The sequence below is a fragment of the Panulirus ornatus genome, chromosome 10 (assembly GCF_036320965.1).
Source record: "Panulirus ornatus isolate Po-2019 chromosome 10, ASM3632096v1, whole genome shotgun sequence".
Taxonomy (NCBI): Eukaryota; Metazoa; Arthropoda; class Malacostraca; order Decapoda; family Palinuridae; genus Panulirus; species Panulirus ornatus.
Window position 1 is genome coordinate 34,038,531 of NC_092233.1, and position 18,080 is coordinate 34,056,610.

At 47.4% G+C, this 18,080-nt stretch overlaps 1 protein-coding gene across 1 annotated transcript in view; it reads right to left on the bottom strand.

Moving 5' to 3' along the window:
* Positions 1–17,256, bottom strand: part of LOC139750891 (uncharacterized) — a 64,399-nt gene extending 47,143 nt beyond the window's left edge. The window contains exons 1-4 of the mRNA XM_071665758.1: positions 16,958–17,256; positions 15,340–15,473; positions 7,254–7,420; positions 4,818–5,039 (exon numbers count right to left, since the gene is read on the bottom strand). Of these exons, the coding sequence (XP_071521859.1) occupies positions 4,818–5,039; positions 7,254–7,420; positions 15,340–15,473; positions 16,958–16,977 (543 nt within the window). The 5' untranslated portion in view covers positions 16,978–17,256. The remainder of the gene's footprint in view (positions 1–4,817; positions 5,040–7,253; positions 7,421–15,339; positions 15,474–16,957) is intronic.
* Between the last annotated feature and the right edge of the window lie 824 nt (positions 17,257–18,080).

Genomic DNA, 18,080 nt, shown 5'->3' on the forward strand with positions numbered 1-18,080 from the left:
CATTCTGTGAACCTGTGGTCCCGACCGTTGGACGTGGCCAGCTTCCTGAGTGCTGCAGCAGCCTCACTGGGATAGAAGGGACGCCTGTGGCGGGAAGGTAAGGTGAGGTTATGTACGTGGAGAGGAGGAGTGAGCGGGAGGGTAGCGGGTTGCAGAGCTAGACAGCCACTAGTCAACACGTCGCGAAGGCAAGTCTCCAAACCTATATTTTTCCTTTTCATTATTTTTTATGTGTTGTTGTTGTTGTTGTTTGTGATTGGGTCGGATGTAAGCTGAGGTCCAGACTCCTGTTCAAAGGTGTAACATGACCGACCGTCTGGTACTGACGTGGGAACACACACTGGTGGGTCTGATGATCACAAACATCTTTAACTTAAAGCGAAAAAAAATAGTAAGGGAACCTGTTGCTGAACGGTGAGGCTCTGTTGCTGAACGGTGAGGCTCTGTTGCTGAACGGTGACGCTCTATTGCTGAACGGTGAGACTCTGTTGCTGAACGGTGAGGCTCTGTTGTTGAACGGTGAGGCTCTGTTGCTGAACGGTGAGGCTCTGTTGCTGAACGGTGAGGCTCTATTGCTGAACGGTGAGGCTCTGTTGCTGAACGGTGAGGCTCTGTTGTTGAACGGTGAGGCTCTGTTGCTGAACGGTGAGGCTCTGTTGTTGAACGGTGAGGCTCTGTTGCTGAACGGTGACGCTCTATTGCTGAACGGTGAGACTCTGTTGCTGAACGGTGAGGCTCTGTTGTTGAACGGTGAGGCTCTGTTGCTGAACGGTGAGACTCTGTTGCTGAACGGTGAGGCTCTGTTGCTGAACGGTGAGGCTCTGTTGTTGAACGGTGAGGCTCTGTTGCTGAACGGTGAGGCTCTGTTGCTGAACGGTGACGCTCTATTGCTGAACGGTGAGACTCTGTTGCTGAACGGTGAGACTCTGTTGCTGAACGGTGAGGCTCTGTTGTTGAACGGTGAGGCTCTGTTGCTGAACGGTGAGGCTCTGTTGCTGAACGGTGAGGCTCTGTTATTGAACGGTGAGGCTCTGTTGCTGAACGGTGACGCTCTGTTGGTGCGTGTCTTACCGTTATAGCCGTCTCTCTCTCTCTCTCTCTCTCTCTCTCTCTCTCTCTCTCTCTCTCTCTCTCTCTCTCTCTCTCTCTCTCTCTCTCTCTCTCTCTCCACAGTGACTAAGATCATGTATTCCTCGTATTAGCGTCACACGAGCATGGTGCCAGCTGTCTGTGTTGCCCCTGCCAATGGTCGGTCACGGACTCATCCCTCACTCCCGCTCGTGATGTTCAAGTAGCCTGTTATCTTCACGCACATCTGCCGTGTCATGAGATCTCATTTGGCTGGACCTGCGTCGCTGCACAGTCAGTTTTCCCTCAAATATTGACTTTCCCACCTTGATGAAGATGGTGGTCCGCTCTCTGGGAGTAATGGCCTGGACTTTCGTGTACCGTTGTGCTCAAGGGTCGTGCTCAGGAACCATACCTTCGTGCTCAGAGGCCGTACCGTCGTGCTCAGGAACCATACCTTCGTGCTCAGAGGTCGTCCCGTCGTGCTCAGGAACCATACCTTCGTGCTCAGAGGCCGTACCGTCGTGCTCAGGAACCATACCTTCGTGCTCAGAGGCCGTACCGTCGTGCTCAGGAACCATACCTTCGTGCTCAGAGGCCGTACCGTATCATCGTGTTTAGGGTCGTTCCTTCATGCTTAAGGAAGTGTATCGTCATTACGATGTTACTTCCGGGTGAGGATGCGGCCGAGGTTGTCAGCCAACACAGGAAGTTGTCGTGGTGGATGCAGACGCCGCTAGTTCCTGGTAGCTGTAAGTACCGTACTGACTCCTGGACTTGCTGGTAGGTGTAAATACTTCATTGAGTCCTGGACTTGCTGGTAGGTGTAAGTACCACACTGAGTCATGTACTCAGTACAGTAACAACATCAGAATGAACTCCTTTGCCCAGAAATCACACGATATAATAACGAAAACTCAGTGATATATTTGGGTACTGACTTATCGTCTTGAGAGACGTTACACTTCAGGAACGAAATGTTATAATCAGAGAACATGAAGAACTTCCATTTGTGATAAATGTTATATGAGTGTTTTGTACTCCTATATAACAATGACAAAAGTGTTAGTCATGTATCAGAATATTTGATGCTAATACACATGGGTATACGTAACATATTATGTTAATACACTTGGGTATCCGTAACATATGGTAATAGACCTGGGTATACGTAACATGTTAATACACCTGGGTATACGTAACATGTTAATACACCTGGGTATACGTAACATGTTAATACACCTGGGTATACGTAACATATCTTATCATTCTACCTGGGTATACTTAACATATTCTCAGAGTTAGAGACAATTGATTGGGAAGAAAATTATATGATTAGCATCTTGGAATCTTGATTAGATATTAAGAGATATTCTCCTTCGAATATTCAGTTCCTGGTTACGTTACGTTCAGTTCTTGGTTACATTACGTTCAGTTCCTGGTTACGTTACGTTCAGTTCTTGGTTACATTACGTTCAGTTCCTGGTTACGTTACGTTCAGTTCCTGGTTACATTAGGTTCAGTTCCTGGTTACGTTACGTTCAGTTCCTGGTTACATTACGTTCAGTTCCTGGTTACATTACGTTCGACAGTGATTGAGACAATCATGAAGACGGTGGTGTCTTGCTCTCCATAAAAGCTCACCTTCATCCCACACTAGAGAATGTAGCTGTTGATCATCCCAATCCATTTGTGTAGAAATTAAAGATAAGATGATAACAGTAGCATTAGTTTACAGGCCGCCAGCACAGACACCAGAGGAACGTGAGGGACATTACGATCAGATAGCATAAACTGATAATAAACAAGATTTGATCGTAAGAGATTGTAACATACCATTGTCTAAGTGGAGCGAATCCCTCTCCAGTAGCTTGGGTCGTGAGCTCTACCAGGATGTGCTTGAGAGTGAGCAGACACAAGTGGTTGAGGAACCTAATCAAGATCTCTGGTAAACCCCATTTGAGGTGACTTTCAACAAATCCATGTAGAGATCTCTGGTAAACCCCATTTGAGGTGACTTTCAACAAATCCTGTAATGTTGTCAACACGAAAGTCGCGAAAAATACCAGATTTCTGACTTGTAAATTTCAGTGGTCTTCGCGGTGCTCTTGACAGTTAAACCTGAGATGATATTGTTACGGTATGGACGTAGATTGGAAAAGCTTCGGTAAAACTTTCAAAAGTAGTAGCGGGAACATTTGTGCCAACACGTATAAGACGGTCTTTTTTCCAAAACGAGGCCGAACTGGTGGAATAGTGGCGTAATGAAGTGCTCGGTGTCTGAGAAAGTAGCACATAACAAACGTAAATTTACGTAGAGAAATTAAGACACTTATACGTCGCAGCAAACGTCAGTATGAGGTATATATCGCCGACAATGGCACGTGAAACCTAAAGGAGTTTGATAGTTATGTTAGAAGTAAGAGATTCTTGACCCAGTCAGTTGGGTTATTGATTACAGAAAATGTTAACTTAATTCAAGACAATGAAGACAGCAAAGATTTTAACCGATTAATTTTTCTTTTCCTGTATTTATAATTAGAGATACGATCCATGTCTTAGATCCAGTTCCGTTGCAAAAAGTGGAGAACGTTCTGTATCATATAGATATAAAAGATGAAGATATTCTCCCAGCATTAAATGGAATGAGGGTAAACAAAACAGCCGGATCAGATAAGGTTTGCCCGAGGTCACTGAAATACGCGAAAAATGAGATGATCAAAACCCTTGATTCTTCTTCTAGTTTATTCACTTGTTACAAGAAATGTTCTGCAGGACTGGAAAAGTTTGCCATTGTAACAACGATACGCAAGAAGTTGTAAATCATTGTTCAGAAATCATGGTCCGTTAACTTAATGTGTGTAGCAGGTAGACTATAATGGAAACCATCATTCGGGAGAAGACTGTAGCCATGTAGAGGACCACCACTGAATGAACGCTTCTCAACATGATCTACGAAATCGTTCGTCAGACAAATCTGCTTGATTTCTTTAATGACGTAATCAATATGTATGATGAGAGTAAAGCTGTTGATGTCGACTATTTAGACTTCAAAAAACATTCTATACAGTTACTAACAAAAGTCAAGTCACTTGACATAGACGGGGTGGCACTTCGTCGGTTGGGAAATTGCTGACTGGCCGTAAAAAAAAAAGAAAAAGATTAGTGAGTAATGGTCAAACCTCAGCATCGTTAGACGTAACACGTGGTGTGCCACAAGGATCAGTCTTGGGACTGATAATGGGCTACATTGTAAGGTATGGAAACTCCTGCACAATACCTAGTTGGAAAATGAATCCACAACAGAGATTGGACGTCTGCAGCTTCAAATACATTTAGACAAACTGGTGGCCGAAGCTAACAGGTGGTCAATGAATTTTGATATCGAAAAATAGGAAAAGGACTTGGGTGTAATGATCTCTGGTGAGCTAGAGCCAAGGAAGCAGTGCCCAGAACCAGTTAAAAAAGGCAAACAAAGTTCCTGTCTGCCTCAGTACATTATAACCCACCATCATGATGACCCATTATGATAATGACGTGATGGTCCTCCACCATGATGACCCTCCACCGTGATGACCCTCCACCATGATGACCCTCCACCGTGATGACCCTCCACCATGATGACCCTCCACCGTGATGACCCTCCACCATGATGACCCTCCACCGTGATGACCCTCCACCATGATGACCCTCCACCGTGATGACCCTCCAGCATGATGACCCTCCACCATGATGACCTCAGTACTCACCAGTTCTGCCAGGAAGATGAGGACGTTGAGTACCATGAGCCCCACCTGGGATGGGTTGATCCCGAGCATCCTGAGGAAGCCGTCCACCATACCCTCCCTGGTCATGACCTGCTCCTCCGAGGGCTCCTGCAGGTGGTTGGAGACCAGCGAGGACACAGAGTCCACCAGGTCCTCGCCCACGATGGTCGCCACCTTACCCGCCTCCTCCAGACCGGACTGTACCTGTGGAGCAGAAGAAGACATCATGAGCCATTTGTGTGACCACGGCTGAGGGGTCTGAGGTGAGGCGGGGGGGGGGGGGGTCGTGAGGGAGTACATGAGGAAGACAGACATCAAGATCACGATGGCCTCCGTCTAAGTTGTCTGTTTTGAATCTAAATCTAGAACATAAAGATGGACGAGGTCAAGACAGAGGATTTCGTGACATTCAACATGATAGAGACGATGGAGGTGTAGAGCTGAGCGTGTCAGGGTAGCCTCGCAGGGGTGGACAATGAAACAGAAGGTTAACCAAACTATGTTGTCCCAGGTCGTTCGTGGAGACAGAGACTCGTCCTCTGCTTGTCCCTGACGGCTCCCACGGCAACAACCATCTCCACCATCTTGTTTTTGACGACAGTGACAACCAGCATTTACATCCGTCAAGTAATGCTTGAAGCCAACATCATGACTTACCGCCAGCACATGGATCTTGGAGACAGCACCAGCACCATGTTAATCCTTCGAACTATCGTCCTCTTCCTCTCCCGTCTGGTGTCTGCAACATTTTTGAACCTCTCCTTAAACACTGAGAATCTCATTTTCTGCTTCCAGTTCACCATTATGTCTTTCGCAGTGTAAGATCCACTGGTGATCTCTCATATGCGACCCACCTCCTCTTTGAGATTTTGGTGAATCTTTCGTCCTGGCTCTCGACATTGCTAAAGCATTTAGTGCAGTGTGGCACAAGGTCTCTACTTACTAAACCTCTATCTGTTGGCTTTCAAGTTTCTCTCTGTTCATTATATTGTTGGCCTTCAAGTTTCTCTCTGTTCATTATATTGTTTCTTCTTTGATGTCGTCATTCCATAACAGCGGACCTTGATGGAGCGGTGTCTGCCGTGGTACATGTACCTCGCTCTTCTGTCTTATCGCCTACTTTCTTTCGTCTCTCATTAGATGACCTTTCTTCTTCCTCCAACCCCACCAAGTGACCTTTCTTCTTCCTCCAACCCCACCAAGTGACCTTTCTTCTTCCTCCAACCCCACCAAATGACCTTTCTTCTTCCTCCAACCCCACCAAGTGACCTTTCTTCTTCCTCCAACATCACCAAATGACCTTTCTTCTTCCTCCAACCCCACCAAGTGGCCTTTCTTCTTCCTCCAACCATACCAAGTGACCTTTCTTCTTCCTCCAACCCCACCAAGTGACCTTTCTTCTTCCTCTCCAGCTCTATTCATTCGTAGACTCGTTATTGCACTCTGCTTCAACTCATTTTCTCCTCCTCCTCACTCTGACACTCGTTCTTTTCCCGGCGGTGGACATATTTCTTCCTTAATTTGGACACGTACAACATCAGAGAAAGGAGTAGCAGCAATCTTGTCACATTCAATAATGTAAAGAGGCAGTTTTGTATCTTGTACTAAACTCAACCCTTTCTTACTGTTCACTGTTAGAACATCACAGTTCATCTCTGTGATAACAAACATGTTGGGCATAAGTTCATATCTTGCACTATGTCTGGGAAACCCCGTCTCAAAACATAACAAATCTCCTTCCCAAGAGTTGAGGATGTTGTATACATTTCATGTGGGCAGTTGTTCCATGTCTACAGGAGCCTCAGTCGCCCCAGTATGGAGTGCTACTCGCACATCTGGGGTGGCTCAACTTCCGCACACAGCCAGAATGGAATCAGATTTCTTCTGCCTTAACATTGCTGTTGCCATCAACTGTCCGTCTCCATCTGCCGTGATGTGGCTTTCCTCTCTGTTCTACGGGTATCATTTCGGCCACTGCCTTAAATTTATCCTAACCCCACCTGAACCAGCGCACCGCGTCTGCTTGCTGCTTCCCACAGCTTTTGTGTGAAGAACAGCCACACGAGAATTGATTATCATTCTTCCTCCTTTCCTCGTACTGTGGAGCTGTGGAGTTCTCTTCCGTCCCATGTCTGTGGCTCTTCCTGTAATCCTTTCATCTTTAAGAGGTGGGTCAACAAACACATGAGGAGCTCCGGTTAATTCCTCCTGCGCTCCTTCTTGTGATACATGTTGTCTTAACTTTGATTTAAGATGATCACGATTGGGGCATGCTTTTGCCGGGGTCGGTTTGCCTACTGTAAGAAAAGAAGACACCTCTTTCATGTGGCCCCTCCGGAAACCATCATGATCTGGCTCTCTAGACAGCACAAGACCTACCTCTTCCATATGGTTCTTGAAGACAGCACCAGGACCTACCTCTTCCATATGGTTCTGAATGAGGGAGTCGAAGGAGGCAGCACCATCCTCCATCATCTTGCCGACGTTCTGGACGCCTTCGTCAAGGGTCCTGCCCAGGTTCTCGACAGCGCCGTGCACACCCTCCACTGCCTCGTTCACCGCCTTCCCTGCCTTGCCCAGGAGACCTGCAGCAGGAGAGGGTCACAAGCAATGTAAGTCAGATGACCTTACTGGGGTCAGCAGCTTCTGGATGTAAGGGCTGGCCAACAACACTGCTACACACTATGGAACACCGCCTCACACCATGGAACACTACCACACACCATGGAACACTACCACACACCGTGAAACACTATCACATACCATGGAACACAACCACACACCATGGAACACTACCACACATCATGGAACACAACCACACATCATGGAACACTACCACACACAATGGAACACCACCACACACCATGGAACACTATCACACACCATGGAACACTGCCACACACCATGAAACACTACCACACACCACGGAACACCGCCACACACAATGGAACACTACCACACACCATGGAACACTACCACACACCATGGAACACTACCACACACCACGGAACACCGCCACACACAATGGAACACTACCACACACCATGGAACTCTGCCACACACCATGAAACACTGCCACACACAATGGAACACTACCACACACCATGGAACACTACCACACACGATGAAACACTACCACACACAATGAAACACTACCACACACCATGGAACACTACCACACACCATGGAACACTACCACACACCATGGAACACCGCCACACACCGTGGAACACTACCACACACCATGGAACACTACCACACACCATGGAACACCGCCACACACCGTGGAACACTACCACACACCATGAAACACTACCACACACCATGGAACACTGCTACACATCATGGAACACTACCACACACTATAGAACACCGCCACACACCGTGGAACACTACCACACACCATGAAACACTACCACACACCATGGAACACTGCTACACACCATGGAACACTACCACACACTATAGAACACCGCCACACACCGTGGAACACTACCACACACCACGGAACACTACCACACACCATGGAACACCGCCATACACCATGGAACACTACCACACACCATGGAACACCGCCATACACAGTGGAACACTACCACACACCATGGAACACTGCCACACTTCATGGAACACTGCCACACACCATGGAACACTACCACACACCATGGAACGTTGCGACAAACCATGGAACACTACCACACACCATGGAACACTACCACACACCATGAAACACTACCACACACAATGGAACACTACCACACACCATGGAACACTACCACACACCATGGAACACTGCCACACACAATGGAACACTGCCACACACCATGGAACACTACCACACACCATGGAACACTGCCACACACCATGCAACACTATCACACACCATGGAACGCTGCCACACACCATGGAACACTACCACACACCATGGTACGCTATCACACACCATGGAACACTACCACACACCATGGAACACTACCACACACCATGGAACACTACCACACACTATGGAACACTACTACACACCATGAAACACTAACACACACCATGGAAAATACTGTCACACACCATGGAACACTACTACACACCAAGAAACACTACCCCACACCATCGAACACTACCACACACCTTAGAACACTACCACACACCATGGAACCCTGCCATACACTATGGAACACTACTACACACCATGGAAAATACTGTCACACACCATGGAATACTAACACACACAATGGAACATTGCCACACACCATGGAACACTACCACGCAAGATGGAAAACCGCCACACTCTATGGAATACTAACACACACTATGAAACACTGCCACACAAGATGGAACACGGCAATACACCATGGAACGCTATCACACACCATGGAACACTACCACACACCATGGAACACTGCCACACACCATGAAACACTGCCATACACTATGGAACACCGCCATACACCATGGAACGCTACTACACACCATGAATCACTAACACACACCATGGAAAATAGTCACACACCATGGAACACTACCAGACACCATAGAACACTTCCACTACCACACACCATGGAATACTACCACACACCATGGAACACTACCACACACCATGGAACACTACCAAACACTCTGAAGCGCTAGCACACAAGATGTAACACCGCAATACACCATGGAACACTACCACACATGGAACACTACCATACACCATGGAACATTGCCACACACCATGGAATACTACCACACACCATGAAACATTGCCATACACCATGGAACACTACCATACACCATGGAACACTGCCATACGCCATGGAACACTACCACACACTATGGAATGCTACCACACACCATGAAACACTGCCATACGCCATGGAACACTACCACACACCATGGAACACTACCACACACAATTGAGCACTGCCACACACCATGGAACATTACCACACACCATGAAACACTGCCATACGCCATGGAACACTACCACACACCATGGAACACTACCATACACCATGGAACACTATCACACACCATGGAACACTACCATACACCATGGAACACTGCCATACACCATGGAACACTACCACACACCATGAAACACTGCCATACGCCATGGAACACAAGCACACACCATGAAACACTGCCATACGCCATGGAACACTACCACACACCATGGAACACTGCCACACACCATGGAACACTACCACACATGGAACACTACCCTACACCATGGAACATTGCCACACACCATGGAATACTACCACACAAAATGAAACATTCCCATACGCCATGGAACACTACCACACACCATGGAGCACTGCCACACACCATGGAACACTACCAAACACTATGGAACACTGCCACACACCATGGAACACTGCCACACATCATGGGACACTACCACACTCCATGGAACACTACCACACACCATTAAATACTACCAAACACTATGGAACACTACCACATACCATGGAACACTGCCTTACACCATGGAACACTGCCACACACCACAAAACACTACCACACACTATGGAACACTACCACATACCATGGAACACTACCTTACTCCATGGAACACTGCCACACACCATAGAACACTACCACACACTATGGAACACTACCACATACCATGGAAGACTACCTTACACCATAGAACACCACCACACACCATGGAACACTACCACACACCATTAAACACTACCAAACACTATGAAACACTGCCACAGCAGGAAGTGTTATCTCACACTATGGAACACTGCCACACACCATGGAACACTACCACATACCATGGAACACTGTCTTACACCATGGAACACTGTGACTCACCATAGAACACTGCCACACACTATGGAACACTACCACATACCATGGAACACTACCTTACACCATAGAACACCACCACACACCATGGAACACTACCGCACAATATGGAACACTCCCACACACCATGGAACACTACCACACACCATGGAACACTACCACACACCATGGAACACTACCTTACACCATAGAACACCACCACACACCATGGAACACTACCGCACAATATGGAACACTCCCACACACCATGGAACACTACCACACAATATGGAACACTGCCAAACACTATGGAACACTGCCACACACCATAGAACACTACCACACACCATGGAACATTGCCACTCACCATGGAACACTACCACACACCATGGAACATTGCCACACACCATGGAACACTACCACACACCATGGAACATTGCCACTCACCATGGAACACTACCACACACCATGGAACATTGCCACTCACCATGGAACACTACCACACAATATGGAACACTGCCACACACCATAGAACACTACCACACACCATGGAACATTGCCACTCACCATGGAACACTACCACACAATATGGAACACTGCCAAACACTATGGAACACCGCCACACGCCATGGAACACTACTACATATGGAACACTGCCAGACACTATGGAACACTACCACACAATATGGAATACTGCCACACACCATGGAACACTATCACACAATATGGAACACTACCATACACCATGGAACACTACCACATACCATGGAAGACTACCTTACACCATGCAACACTGCCACACATCATGGAACACTACCACACGATATGGAACACTGCCAAACACTATGGAACACTGCCATACGCCATGGAACACTACCACACAATATGGAGCACTGCCAAACGCTATGGAACACTGCCACACACCATGGAACACTACCACATACCAAGGAGGACTACCTTACACCATGGAACACTGCCACTCACCATGGAACACTACCACATACCATGGAAGACTACCTTACACCATGGAACACTGCTACACACCATGGAACACTACCACACAATATGGAACACTGCCAAACACTATGGAACACTGCCATAAGCCATGGAACACTACCACACAATATGGAACACTGCCAAACACTATGGAACACTGCCACACACCATGGAACACTACCACATACCATGGAGGACTACCTTACACCATGGAACACTGCCACTCACCATGGAACACTACCACATACCATGGAAGACTACCTTACACCATGGAACACTGCTACACACCATGGAACACTACCACATACCATGGAAGACTACCTTACACCATGGAACACTGCTACACACCATGGAACACTGCTACACACCATGGAACACTACCATATACCATGGAAGACTACCTTACACCATGGAACACTGCTACACACCATGGAACACTACCACACAATATGGAACACTGCCAAACACTATGGAACACTGCCATAAGCCATGGAGCACTGCCACACACCATGGAACACTGCCACACACCATAGAACATTACCTAATGCCATGGAACGCTGCCACACACCATGGAACACTGCCACACACCATGGAACATTACCTAATGCCATGGAACACTACCACACACCATGGAACACTACCACACACCATGGAACATTACCTAATGCCATGGAACGCTGCCACACACCATGGAACACTGCCACACACCATGGAACACTACCACACACCATGGAACACTGCCACACACCATGGAACACTGCCACACATCATGGGACACTACCACACACCATGGAACACTGCCACACACCATGGAACACTACCACACACCATGGAACACTGCCACACACCATGGAACACTGCCACACACCATGGAACACTACCACTTAATATGGAACACTGCCACACACCATGGAACACTGCCACACACCATGGAACACTGCCACACACCATGGAACACTACCACTTAATATGGAACACTGCCACACACCATGGAACACTGCCACACACCATGGAACACTGCCACACACCATGGAACACTACCACTTAATATGGAACACTGCCACACACCATGGAACACTACCACACACCATGGAACACTGCCACACACCATGGAACACTAACACTTAATATGGAACACTACCACACACCATGGAACACTACCACACACCATGGAACACTGCCACACACCATGGAACACTACCACACACCATGGAACACTGCCACACACCATGGAACACTGCCACACACCATGGAACACTACCACACACCATGGAACACTACCACACACTTCCACATCCAGTTAGGTTTGCCCCATTTCCCCCTCGTCGTCTCCACTTGTGTCATTTATGTCCATTTTCCTCACTCGTGCTCTCGATATGTCCAGACAATATCAACCTCCTCCACCATACTCTTTGAATGCCATACCTCTGTCTTATTATGTCTTCTTTCACTCGATCTACCTTTCTTACACCTCGTATTGCCTCATGGATTTCATTTCCCAGGGAATCACCTTCTTCCACACTTTATGAAACAGACACCACCGCTCGGGCGGCACCTGCCCCACTCTGCTCTTAAGTTCGAGGATGAAAGGTCAAGTTCGTGCTCGCGGGTCAGACTTGGGGGGGGGGGGGGGGGCTTCACATGAGCCTCAGAGACCGTTTTCATTTTACGCTAATCTTGTGTAATCTTTTATCTTAACCAGTAAACCTGATTTCATCTTAACGAAGTTAATATAACCGCTAAAATGACGTGACTCAACCTGACTGCTTAAACATGACCAAATCTATACCCCCCCCCCATCCCCCCATCCCCGAAACCTCCATCTAGCCTCGTCATACCTAACCACTTAACCTAACCTAACCTAACCACTTAACCTAACCTAACCTAACCTAACCACTTAACCTAACCTAACCTAACCACTTAACCTAACCTAACCTAACCACTTAACCTAACCTAACCTAACCTAACCTAACCACTTAACCTAACCTAACCTAACCACTTAACCTAACCTAACCTAACCACTTAACCTAACCTAACCTAACCTAACCTAACCACTTAACCTAACCTAACCTAACCACTTAACCTAACCTAACCTAACCTAACCTAACCACTTAACCTAACCTAACCACTTAACCTAACAACCTAACCTAACTTAGCCACATAACCTAACAACCTAACCTAACCTAACCTAACCTAACAACCTAACCTAACTTAGCCACATAACCTAACAACCTAACCTAACCTAACCTAACCTAACCTAACCTAACCTAGCCTAACCACTTAACCTAACAACCTAACCTAACCTAGCCACATACCTAACAACCTAACCTAACCTAACCTAACCACTTAACCTAACCTAGCCTAACCACTTAGCCTAACAACCTAACTTAACCTAGCCACATAACCTAACAACCTAACCTAACCTAACCTAACCTAGCCTAACCACTTAACCTAACAACCTAACCTAACCTAGCCACATAACCTAACAACCTAACCTAACCTAGCCACATAACCTAACAACCTAACCTAACCTAACCTAACCACTTAACCTAATCTAGCCTAACCACTTAACCTAACAACCTAACCTAGCCACATAACCTAACAACCTAACCTAACCTAGCCTAACCACTTAACCTAACAACCTAACCTAACCTAGCCACATAACCTAACAACCTAACCTAACCTGACCTAACCTAACCTAACCACTTAACCTAACAACCTAACCTAACCTAACCTAACCTTAGGTTAACCTAACCTAACAACCTAACCTAACCTAGCCACATAACCTAACAACCTAACCTAACCTAGCCTAACCTAACCTAGCCTAACCACTTAACCTAACAACCTAACCTAACCTAGCCACATAACCTAACAACCTAACCTAACCTAACCTAACCTAGCCTAACCACTTAACCTAACAACCTAAACCGAACCTAGCCACATAACCTAACAACCTAACCTAACCTAACCTAACCTAGCCACATAACCTAACAACCTAACCTAACCTAACCTAACCTAACCTAGCCTAGCCTAACCACTTAACCTAACAACCTAACCTAACCTAGCCACATACCTAACAACCTAACCTAACCTAACCTAACCTAACCTAGCCTAACCTAACCACTTAAGCTAACAACCTAACCTAACCTAGCCACATAACCTAACCTAACCTAACCTAGCCTAACCACTTAACCTAACAACCTAACCTAACCTAGCCACATAACCTAACAACCTAACCTAACCTAACCACTTAACCTAACAACCTAACCTAACCTAGCCACATAACCTAACAACATAACCTAACCTAACCTAACCTAACCTAGCCTAACCACTTAACCTAACAACCTAACCTAACCTAGCCACATAACCTAACAACCTAACCTAACCTAACCTAACTTAACCTAACCTAACCTAGCCTAACACTTAACCTAACAACCTAACCTAACCTAGCCACATAACCTAACAACCTAACCTAACCTAACGAAGGCTAACCTGACTACCTCCCGCAATATAACGAAGTCTTACCTCAACTTAACCTCATTTCTCGATGATATAAAAACTGGTCAGCGGCGTAAGCCAAACCCGTCACAGAAAACGTAAGTTTCTGATATTTATGAAGGAGAGACTCGTGAAAAAAAAGACATCATATTCCATACTGGAGCGTGAATGCCTTTCCCAAGATCAGTTCTCTACTGAGTTGGACTACAATTACTGGAGGACGTCGACTCACCAAATGGGTCGAGGATGCGGTGGAGCTGGCGTGCGTGGCGTGCATGTGGGCGTGGATGGGCGTGTGGGCTTGAGTCAGCGTCGAGTGTGAGCGCCACCCTTGATGCCACCAGGATCAGGATGGTAGCCAAGCACCTGCAAGATAGACCAGGGTCAGCAGGCTGCACCAGCCAAGTGTACACACGGGATATCGAATGATGAAACTCGCAATGTTGATGATGTACAGATGTGGAGCAAGATTATCATAGATGAAGGAATGGCGCCTCACCAGTGTAGAACTCCACCCTCCCTGTACAGTACAGTGATTACACACACACACACACACACACACACACATGATACATCATATGTATTACTCTCTCTCTCTCTCTCTCTCTCTCTCTCTCTCTCTCTCTCTCTCTCTCTCTCTCTCTCTCTGAACTATATAAATAGGAAGTTGATTACATGTAGCCAGGACAGGCCTATAGCCTGGGCCATCATGACACATGCATGTGATCTTAAAGGAACAAAAGGAGAGACAGGGAGGAGTGGAGAGAATTGGTCTTGTGACCTGAGAGGTAAGCAAAGACAATGGAGCAAGTCTTACAGACCCTGGCAATGAGAGGAACGTACTGGGATTACATACGAAGACAGCGGTGTGGACCGGATGTCCCACAACCTACTATGCCGGACGTAATCAACACTCGGATACGCGTCTGACCAACACACTCTCTCCTGATGAACTTAATTACGAACTTAAAAGACACGAGAAGAAGAAGCATGGGAGACCTAACCCCTCTGGCGGGAGAGATGGTCTCGTCTTGAAATTCCATTAATGATTTGTACTTCTCATTCCTCACGTAAACAACAAGTGTCCCTGGTACTTCTCATTCCTCACGTAAACAACAAGTGTCCCTGGTACTTCTCATTCCTCACGTAAACAACAAGTGTCCCTGGTACTTCTCATTCCTCACGTAAACAACAAGTGTCCCTGGTACTTCTCATTCCTCACGTAAACAACAAGTGTCACTGGTACTTCTCATTCCTCACGTAAACAACAAGTGTCCCTGGTACTTCTCATTCCTCACGTAAACAACAAGTGTCCCTGGTACTTCTCATTCCTCACGTAAACAACAAGTGTCCCTGGTACTTCTCATTCCTCACGTAAACAACAAGTGTCCCTGGTACTTCTCATTCCTCACGTAAACAACAAGTGTCCCTGGTACTTCTCATTCCTCACGTAAACAACAAGTGTCCTTGGTACTTCTCATTCCTCACGTAAACAACAGGTGTCCCTGGTACTTCTCATTCCTCACGTAAACAACAAGTGTCCCTGGTACTTCTCATTCCTCACGTAAACAACAGGTGTCCCTGGTACTTCTCATTCCTCACGTAAACAACAAGTGTCCCTGGTGTTTGTGAACTATGCTAGATGTGAAGACGATTGTTATCAAGGTCAGGAACTTGAGTGTTCACAACACAACCCAAGCCAGAGTTGTAATTTGTTCCGGCCAGAAGATGAGGCCCGAGCACCAGGCTCCGTGTCGAGCATAACAACATGTTGTGAGTCCCCGCCCAGGGTTGTGTTATGAAGCTAAGGATAACAAGCGTCATGCAGGAGGAGTGGACGCGATACTCACCCTCTGGTCATGCTGGTCATGGCTACTGTGCGTGTCACACGCTCCACCTGGCCCCCCTCGATGCTCGCCTTGCTCAAGGAATTTCTGTGAATGCGGAAACCACAGATCTTGTGCTGGCTGGAGGCGGGAACACTGAACTGTACAACCGTAGTGGTAGATGTGTTGTAGCTGGTTGTGGTGGTGGAGTCGTTGTGGTGGAGGTGATGTCCCCGCGTGGAGATGGTGGAGGTGTGAAAGGCGTCTCAGCAGTGGTCGCAGCCAGCTCCTCCTCCTCTGCTCGCCGTCTGTCGCCACAATGAAGTCTTCACGTAGCCTCCTCCACTACAGGTCTAGACCGCCTCCCACACCTCTCCCCTCCACCCCATCCTCCACCAGCCTGTCTGAACTCCCATCCTCCTCCCATCTTGACCCCCCATCCCATCCCATCCCTCCCATTCACCGTTCCTCCCACCTCTCCCGCAGTCGCTCATCATAACATTTTGTAAAGAAAATTTCTCGTTACAATCAGTGTACCATCATGATGTGCACACGATCACTGCTCGCACGCGCGCGCGCCCGTGTGTGTGTGTGTGTGTGTGTGTGTGTGTAGCGGATGTACAACTGACCAGCTCCCGGAACACGTACCGTACAGGTGCCTGGACATGTGAATGACGGGGAAGACGATGTATGTCAGGTGTTACCTGTGTTGGTGGGGGGTGACAGATGGCACCATGCACGACCCCCAGCTGGTCACACGACCACCTACATGTGTCACACTCCCGCTACATGTGACCAACATGACCTCTGCTGCACACATGGCTCCCCCTGCATGTGACCTCACACACAGACACACACACACACACACACACAGGTCGCCCAGAGCCAGTGTTGACCTGGTGGAGGAGGTGTGGAGGTAGCGTGCGTGTACACCAGCCGTTATCCCGTCCAGCTGACAGAACCATGTGTCGTCCAGTGGACGGATGACGTCCGTTCTGTCTCACGATTTTCGGGCGTCAAATGTGACGTCATCAAGAAATGTGAGGAGACGTAACTACTGTGTGACGTGTGAGGCTGGATGTTACCATGTCTCACGGTAACAGGTGAGTGACAGCGTTACCTGGCCCCGCCCACCCGCCCACTGTGA